Source organism: Tinamus guttatus, unplaced genomic scaffold (assembly GCF_059628265.1).
Source record: "Tinamus guttatus ecotype Peru unplaced genomic scaffold, ASM5962826v1 Tinamus_guttatus_pri_ptg000198l, whole genome shotgun sequence".
NCBI lineage: Eukaryota > Metazoa > Chordata > Aves > Tinamiformes > Tinamidae > Tinamus > Tinamus guttatus.
The window spans coordinates 2,558,147-2,567,579 of NW_028288732.1; the positions used below are offsets into that span (position 1 = coordinate 2,558,147).

The 9,433-nt window shown below is 38.1% G+C and overlaps 1 protein-coding gene across 4 annotated transcripts in view; it reads left to right on the forward strand.

The window, feature by feature from the left end:
- Positions 1 to 8,556, forward strand: part of TBL1XR1 (TBL1X/Y related 1) — a 103,441-nt gene extending 94,885 nt beyond the window's left edge. For all 4 annotated transcript variants that reach the window (XM_088523912.1, XM_088523910.1, XM_088523911.1 and 1 more), the window contains 5 exons: positions 388 to 462; positions 3,092 to 3,219; positions 3,408 to 3,573; positions 4,254 to 4,355; positions 5,986 to 8,556. In XM_088523912.1, the coding sequence (XP_088380038.1) occupies positions 388 to 462; positions 3,092 to 3,219; positions 3,408 to 3,573; positions 4,254 to 4,355; positions 5,986 to 6,012 (498 nt within the window). In that variant the 3' untranslated portion in view covers positions 6,013 to 8,556. The remainder of the gene's footprint in view (positions 1 to 387; positions 463 to 3,091; positions 3,220 to 3,407; positions 3,574 to 4,253; positions 4,356 to 5,985) is intronic.
- Positions 8,557 to 9,433: the final 877 nt, after the last annotated feature.

Here is a 9,433-nt window from a genome sequence, read left to right on the forward strand (position 1 = left end):
TCAGTATGCTTGAGATGGTAATGTTAGTTAGGATTATAGGGGAAACACAGTCTTTATCATTAAAACAATAAAAATTTCTTGCCATGTGCAGCCTCTTTTACTGGTTCCAGGATATCATTAGCAAACTTTGCAATGAGAAAGAAGTAGCTTTAAGACTTGACTGTGAACGGGGAATGAGGTGTAAGAACATGCATGGAAAAATGTGATGAATAGACAGCAAAAGAAAGTTATTATTGAAGTGGAAGCAGGAATGCAAATTAAATGTTAAAATGCTGGTAATTATACAGATACTTATAATTAGTGTCTAACTCTGTGTTTCATAAACTCCTTTTCTGTCATTTGTAGTGGAAGTGAATATTCAACTTTATTCTCACTCTTCAATTTTAGAATGAAGTAAATGCAATCAAATGGGATCCTACTGGCAATCTTCTGGCATCCTGTTCTGATGACATGACTCTAAAGGTAACTGGACTTGTGGTGGTGGCTGCTGTAGACTCCCTTGTCTGTGTAGATTTTCCCAATATGCACCATTGCCTTGAGTAGTACAGAAATATCACTGTCCTTTCTCTATTATCTAATATTTGTTCTTTTTATTTCAGCAAGATTAGGCATTCCTAGCAAATCTTTGTTAATCAGAGCCAAGCCCTGGTCCAGAGCACTTGCTACAGGCTGCCACCCTGAGCATGATTTATTAGGTGCTTTTAGCTGTTTACAGAATCAGGTCATTAATCATTAACCTCTCACACTAGTTGTTTGTTTTGGGTTAAAAGAAAAAGCTGGAATTTGTGATGTGTAACACATACAAGACCGGGGCAACTAGCTCCTTTGATGGTTTTCTTCTGTTTTCCCCCTTTTTCTAGTTGAAATCTTTGCCATATTGTTTCTTGAGAGACTGTACCAATTCAACAGGAGTCATTCTACAGCTTTTCACTTCAAATCAAAATTCTGCCTTGTAGAACTGGGGCAAACTTTTGTATGTAGAAGGTGATGTAATGCCCTAAACATATGACTTCAAGAAGTACTGGAGGTCCATACAAAAATATCACCAAGTTAGATGCACCAAAAGAAATGAAGTTGTTCGTGGCATGCAGGCCTGTCCCCTTTTCCATCGTGGAGATGGTTTTCCAGTCCTCCTCAAGTGTTGTGCCTCGGGGGTGTTCTGCATTATATTTGGCACAGGTCCAGGCTTGGTGTGCTGTTCTTGCTGAGTGAGTCATCAGGCAGCCCCTCCGCTGGCACGCGCTCAGGCACTTGCCATGGAGTCACCTTATCTAAATATAAATGTTTCAACATCAAGCCTCTCATCTAAAGATAGATGTCTAGACATCTTTAGTCAACAGAAGGTGTCTAGCACCTCTAAAGAGCAATTCATTCTTTCTTAATTTAAGTGTCTAAGCCAAGAGTGATGAACAAACCTCTGAAAATGTCAGTGTTTCTCCATTGGCAGTGGATGGAGTCAAAATACCCAGCTTAAGCTGGTATTTAATCCTGAAGCAGCTGGTCTGAGGTGAAATGATTCCCAACCTAGGGCTTAGACTGTCAGTGCTGTGTCTCAGTGAGCAGAGAGATGACAACTGGGAGCAGGCGACCGAATCCAAAGTCTCTCCAGGATTACCTTTTCAGTGAATGTGCTTTCAGTATTACAGTTCATCCTGTGCTCCTGACGGAGCATGAGCTTTTACCAAGTTAGGACTTTTTTTGTGTGTGTTCCTGAGACTTTGTAAAACAGAAATATACAAAGAGAATACTGCGCGTGTGAAATAACATGTGTTATGCGGCCTTACATTATTTAAAAACTAATTCTCTGCAAAGAAGCTTTTATCTCTTGGATTATATTTTAAATCCAAGCCGTTTTGGAAATGTATTTTTTTTCATTTTGTTTAGGATTAATTGGAAGACCAATTATTTGTAGATAAAGCTCCACTTCAGCCACCTCAAAGCTGTCACCTCAGCTCACGAATCACTTATTTTCCAAGGGCAGTAGGAGTGAATGTTCAGTTTTAACACATATGGAAGACACGCGATTGTGATTTGATTTTTATCCCACTTCCACCCATGCAATGCCCGTGGGCCTGACAGTCTTTAGGGCAAGTGATATGGACTGTTTTCACTGCTGCTTATTTTAGAAAGAGGAGTTAGGTTTTGAGGTATGGATTACACCAATTTCAATGGGAAAAATGGTTTTAATTCTACCGTAAATCAAATTTTCCCTTTAGTGAGACAACAGTTCTGCAAATATTATTCCTTTAAACACGTCTAAACTGCATCTCCAATAGGGTTGGGCTTAACCATGCTCCTATTTAGTTGTTTTTTTTTTTATTGGTGATGTTGAGTTTTTTGAGTAAAAGAGATGAGCTAAAAGCACTGGTTAAACAGATATATTCAGATAAAAAGAAATATTCAGATGATAAACGACCATATCAAGTTTCAGATTTAGGCAAAGATATAAAAGCCCTCCAAAATCCCTCCTGTAGTAGATGCACAAAGTCTTTGTAGAACAATGTTGTTTTGTTTGTTGAAGGATGTTCAGGAGTTTCAGTCCAGAGGAGCTCCTCCTCTGTGCACACTACTGAGCAACCACCTGTTCAGTTCAAATCCCGAAAAAGCCAGCAAAATGCCACAGTTATTTTTGAGGGGAACATCTATTACTTTTTATGAAAACAAAACAAAAAAACTTTGCTATCTCTTTATTTCACTCAATCTGTATAGCAAGAACTTCATTTATGAATAGGACTGTTTTGTCAGCTAAGGCAGAAACGTATGCAGGTTGGTCTTCTCATTTTAGTATCTGTTAACATCCCTGCACTTTTCAGCAGGCTTGCAGGTAGCACATTCACATTGCTTTCTGTAGCCTGTACTTGTGCTATTTATTAACACCTCAGGTATGAATAATTAAGAGAAAGAGGGGGATACTTAGGGAATGATTTGTCTGCATAATTATTCTAGAAATCCAGCAGTTTTAGCAAACGTTTTGAGTGACCAGAAAGGTAGCAAGTCAGACTCTGCAAGTGATAAAGAAGAAAATATGTAAAATGTATTTTAGCATGATATTGTATTAAATGGCTTTGTGTTTTCTTCTCTTTTATCATAGATCTGGAGTATGAAGCAAGACAGTTGTGTCCATGATTTACAAGCACACAACAAAGAAATTTATACTATCAAATGGAGTCCTACAGGTCCAGGAACAAATAACCCAAATGCCAATCTTATGTTAGCAAGGTACTCTATCATCCTGTTCCTAAATGCCTGCTAAGAAAATGAGCGCTATTGCTCAACTCTTTATATATCTAGGCCCACAGAGTGTTCCAACGTATTGGGTACTTAATTATGTACATTTCTATTAAAACAAAACTACACAAAATTTGCATGTAATTAATCTGTGCTTTGTTTTGTTTTTCCCTTGACAGTGCATCCTTTGATTCTACTGTTAGGTTATGGGATGTAGACAGAGGAATTTGTATTCATACTTTGACAAAACATCAAGAACCTGTGTACAGTGTAGCTTTCAGTCCTGATGGCAGGTACCTGGCCAGTGGGTCCTTTGATAAATGCGTACACATCTGGAATACGCAGGTATAATTTTTCTGTTTCTATTCAGGAAGTTTATTTTTCCATCTTTTCTAGTAATACTCTTGTAACTTTCCTTGCACCAGCGTGCTCTTACCAAGAGCTTTGCCATTGCTAATGTCTGATTTTTAATTCTGAAGTTTCTCGTAGTAGTGTTTGTACGTTCATGGTTTCTCTCAGTGAGTGCCTGAGTACTGTTTTCAGTCTGATACCTGTTAATCTTTTGGTACTCTGATCTTTGGGGGGGTTTGTTTGTTTTGTTTTTGCGTTGTGGACTTCACCACTTCTTCTGTAATCTATCACATACTTCTTTTGCCAAAGTAGTAATTGTGTTTATATTATTTGCATTCTTGCAGGGAAAAAAACACCGAAAATAGCTACATGTCCAACTGGGAATAGGATAGTTGTGTTTTTTTGAAAGGTTCATTTTAGTAATTGAAAATACTTGCAATAACCTCTAGCTTTGCCCTTCAAAGGACTTGAGATCAAGACAGGATAAGGGTGTTTTATGAGGAAAAATTTATCCTAAGCACTTTAACGTGGTGCTTAGGTTGTCCTCATGAACCATTTCCTCTGAGAATTCCAGCTTTTAAAAGCAATGGGAAATTTTAAATGTTTTTGAAACTATACTTGTTCATGTAAATTTCGTTATGTTAATTGCATGTTTTATTTTTTCCCCTTTTCAGACAGGTGCCCTAGTTCACAGTTATCGGGGAACAGGAGGAATTTTTGAGGTTTGCTGGAATGCAGCAGGAGACAAAGTTGGAGCAAGTGCTTCAGATGGTTCAGTAAGTGCAGCTTGACTTATCTGAAGTTTAAGAAGAAGCATCATTTGTAAATCTTTTGACTGATGGAGACAAAATTTCCTTATTTTGATAAAGCATGAGTAGAACCATCGCACAGCTAGATTTTTGGCACGTAAAGTCACTGTAATGTTCATAGGAGAATATGTCTTTATTCCTGCTTAATACATGTGTGATGTCTCAGTACTCCAAAAATCTCAGGTAGAAAGAGAAGATGCATTTAGTTTTGATTTTCTTTCCGCACTGTTGCTTTCTGTGGAAATCTGCTCAGAGTGGCTGCTCATTTCACTGCAGTGTGGGTTCATTCTTGCCTCTTGGCCCTTTTCACATAAAAACGTTCAGCGTAGGCGGTTTTTATAACGCTTGATAACAAAATATCCTCTGTGTTGCGATCAATAAATAAAAAGAGCAACAAAACAAAGTGCAGATTTCTGAATGCTAAAAAGTCCCTAACAATAACAGGAATTATATATGTAAATACAAGTCTGTTTACATTACTCAGAACAACTAGGGGACAAAATTATGTGTTTAATCATGAATACATCTCATCATCTCATCTTAGTGTGTTTATAGCATCACCTTCTAGCTATTCTGGTGTGGTCCTGCAAAGTGCTGCAGTTCAAATATTATTATGCAGTTCTTCATAATAAATGCAACACTTGTTCTTTTTGCTTCTGCATTTGCCTATGGTCTTACACCAAAGGAGAGGGAGCCTGAGGAAAAACAAATTCAGAATAGGATCAAAGCGATGAGACGTGTATTTCAAGGTGCCGTAGCTTAAAGTGGAAAATGTAGGAAATAGCAGTCCTGGTAGCTGTGCAGTGCAGGGTCCTGAGCCTTGGCTCCCGTGCCGAAGGAATCCAGCAGGCTTCCTTTCCCTGCTCCTGCCTTAAGTGCTCTGTGCTGCCGGGATCACTGAGTTCGGCACAAAAAACAGCAAGCACTAAAATTTTGTGACCCAAAAGCCTGATTGTATTTACATCACATTTATTTTTAATGTATTATCCTTGGTATGGTTGATATAGTTTGTTAGGGAAAGCCCTCCTCATCTTCTCTGTTGTAAATGTGCTTACAGGTGATAATACCTAAACAAATAAAGCACTTTTGAAACATACAATGAATACAAGTATGGCTGGTATGTGGTAATAATTCACTGAGAAGTGTAGCCTCAGTTTGTAGACCTAACACAAGCAGAAGGGTGTCTTACAGAGTATTTTTAGGTGATAAAAACTGGAATTTCTATGCTGTTAAATATTTATTTCTTGGATTATTCTGAGCAATTCTATTCTTTTCCGGCATAATATTTTTAAATTTACTGAATTTCATAAAGGAGATTCAAGAAGGTTATCAGCTTTTTAATATTAAATAAAAAGCAAACAACTTGCATCAGATGTTTCTAATATTCTGATGGTCATGCATCAGGTAGCACTGTCCTTAGGATGTCTGGCATGGTGCTGATATACAGAATGCACGGTGTATACATGGTGGTTTTGTTTTTCATTAGTATTAAACTTGCATGATCTGGTTTATGGCCTATGTTCTGATATTGAAGGCAGAATTGTATAAAGATACAATGCTATATAATGCACAACTTCTGTATTTTTTGTTCTTGCAGGTTTGCGTATTAGACTTACGGAAATAGCGCTACTAGTTGGAAGCCATGGACCGACTATGAATGTGTACATAGCCAAAATGACTGTCCCCGACCCATGTACTGCTATAGTCCCAATTGAACCATGGCCAGTCCACTACAGCCAAACCTATAAGAAATATATACATATACTGTATATAAAAAAAGAAAAAAAGGAAAAAAAAGAAAAAAAAAATTACACCCTGAAGAGGATGACAGAGTTTTGTCACAGCTTGTGAATCCTGTTCACCAAGTGCTGGAATCTGCTGTGTCCCAAAATAACATTTAAAGGTTTTGGATATGAAAAACAGAAGAGAGAGCGAGAGAGAGAGAAATATACCATATAGAAGAGCAGACCCATATACATACCAAATTCAGAAGATACTAATGGCAGCCTTCATTGCCCCTTTCCCCCTTGGAATCCATTCTGACAATGGATTGGGGATTTTTTCCTTCTCAGTAGTTGAGCTGTTTGTGTGTACAGAGAAAATGGACTTACAGAAATCTGCAGCAGTAGGTTTTTTTTTCTTTGCTTTTAAACATTGGGTTTTCTGTTTTGTTTTGGTTAAGTTTACGATGCATGAAGTAAGGGAGTGAATTAATTTCTTGTTTATATATTTTTTTCACCTTGGGAAAAAACACAAAAAAAACACACAAAAAAACCACAAAAACACGTTTCTTTGGAAGATATCTTGACGCATTCTTTGAAGAGGTAGATTGAACCTGATAACGTTTGGTACATTCTGTGGCTCCCAGAGCATGATTTTGAGAACAGAGGGAGGGTGGAAAAGAGATTATGGAGAGAGAGGAGAAAAAAATCCATCTTCGAGGTGTGATGTTGCACGTCCTGCTAATCTACCAAGTATGTCACTAATGGGTATAATGCTGTGTTTTCTTGTTTTTGTTTTTCTGGTGACATGACTGAAATGCAGTAGTTTCTTATTTGGGATATAATTCTGCCAAATTTAAGAACAGAAGGGCACAAAAATACAGAAAGGAAAATGGGGATGCAAAAAGGAAAAAAGAAAAAAAAAAAGAAAAAGAAGAAAAAGAAAAAAAAAAGGAAAGAGTGCATCTTCTGTTGCTTTGAGACCATAGCAAAATTATGGTTAAATTGTGCACTATTGCGAAAAGGAGCAAAATATAGCTGGGAGGGAGAGGGTTGTTTTCTTAAGAGATTAAGATCTTTCTGGACAAGGGTTCATGCCACAGCTTCTCTGAGAGTTGCCCATCATTATTTGCAGAAGCTTAGATGTATAATTGTAACCAAACTCCAGTATTAAAAGTATCTCATGTAATTTTTCTTTATTAAAAAAATCTTTGGCATATATTTGATAACACTGCCATTAAGAGGCAAAATGTTTACTACCTTAGATTTAAAAAAAATCTTAAACAGAGGACTTGCTTCAAGTTTATTTTAATAGCAGTGATTCAGCTTATTTAAAAGATGAATACTTGCACTAATTCCCCTGCTGCTCCAGTCCTGCAGTTTATTGTATCTTGTGACTACATTTTTTTTCCAAATATAGGGTAGATGTAAGCTGCTATTTTTTTAATAATCACTACTATATAGTGTCTTTTACTCTGTTTACAATATCAAGTATTTTTCTTACAATGACAGATGTATATGGCAAACCTTTTTCTGCTCATGTGATTAAAAGTATACTGATAGTGATTTTATTTGTAAATGATAGCATGAGGTTGTGTTTACGCGTATGTGTAGTTGAAAAGGTTGCATCATGTCTTGCATAAGATTCCGAGAGTGTAAATTTATAAAAAGAGAGGTTGTCAAATTTATGTCACAGGCATTTTACTTAAGGAATGGTTTATATTATAGAGCTTTGCAAAGTTATCAGTTTTATAACACTATTTCAATCACAAATAATTTTGTGGCTTATGATTACTAGTCTCTAACATTTTTTCTGTTCCCCCCCCACCCTCCTCCAAGTTAGATATAAATTGGTTTATTCGAGATATTGCAGCTTTGACGTTTTAACAGTTGTTCTTTAAGCATTGATTTCTATCGTTTCCAGGGAATAAATACGGCTTGAAGCAAGTCTGAGTTTGGCTAAGGTAGGGCAGCAATTTGCCAGTGGTAAAGAGAAATCCGCGACCCATTCTTTACACGTACCCCAGCTGTTATTAGAGAGGAGTAGAGTACTGTGATACACAGCATTTAAAGACAGCAAAAAGTCATATCCATAAAGGCAGTCGTCCACGGTGGTTCAGTGCCAGCTCTTTTTAAGGTTTCGGAACATATTACAAATGTTTAAAGCAATTGCCCTGTGAGCTACAGTGTGTAGGAAACCTAATATATTGAGTGTCTGGCACTTGAAATATTGCTTTTCTTGCTGGAGGTCCATGACTGTGGCTGACCTCTGTCATTAATTAAAAAGTAAATAAAAATAAAAAAATTCTGTGCAATAATTTTAAACTGTGCTCCCAGGAATAGACACAAATGTTTTGAGTATGTTTAAGCTGCATTTTTCGTCTAGCAATGCATTTGTCAATTGCACTGAATTTAAATCTGAAAGTCAGAAGTGATTCTTGATAGTACTTTTGTATTTTATTATGAACAGTTTATTCATTTTCATAAAAGTTATTGGATGATTCTTTCAGCCAATGTAAAGCATTGTGGTGGAGTCCTGTGACGTGGCTGCAAATCCCCGCAGCCGTGCTGAGGGTGTTGCCGTTCTCCGCTCACCGCCGCGGCGCTGGCGGCTCCGCTCAGGCTCACGGGTGGCGAGCGCGGAGCCTCCGGCCTCGAGGCATCCCGGCACGGCCACGGAACGGGGGGAAGGAGGAGAAACCCGTGACGGTAACGATGAGCGAGGTGGATCATCCCCACTGCCCCTTGGAACCGGCTATGCCAAGTGTCGGGGGCCCTGCTTTTGTATCAGTGTGCGCACGTGCTTGGTTTTACCCACCGATTAATTACATTGCGCCTCTCTCCAAAGCCTAAAGGCAAACGTGTGCGTAAGCCTTTGCACACATCAAAGCTGCAGGGTTTTTCCAGTTCAACAAGTTAATGGGCAGATAGTGGGTAAAAGGAAGGGCAAGAACTAGGCTCAGAATTAGTGACGGAGGAAGAAATGAACTGCTCTCGAGTTCCCTTTCTGTGCAGCAGTTTGCAAATCTCGTTCCTCATTTCTGCGTAATTAGGGCCAGGTTTCTGCAGAGCTTCTCTTCTCCTATTCTGACTTTTTCTGCATTTCTAAATTGATATAAAGATTCCCAGCCAGTGGACTTCTTAGTGTAGTTAAGGGAATATCTAGGTCCTCATAAAAAGCTTTTTTAGCTTCTTTGTAATGTTGATAAACTCAGTTTATTCTGGGACTGTGCAGGGTTACTCAGCATGTCTACGAGACGATTGGAAATCTTATATGAAACACTAAAAGTGCCTCTTTTTCTGGGTTGGGTGGAGGGAGGTAGT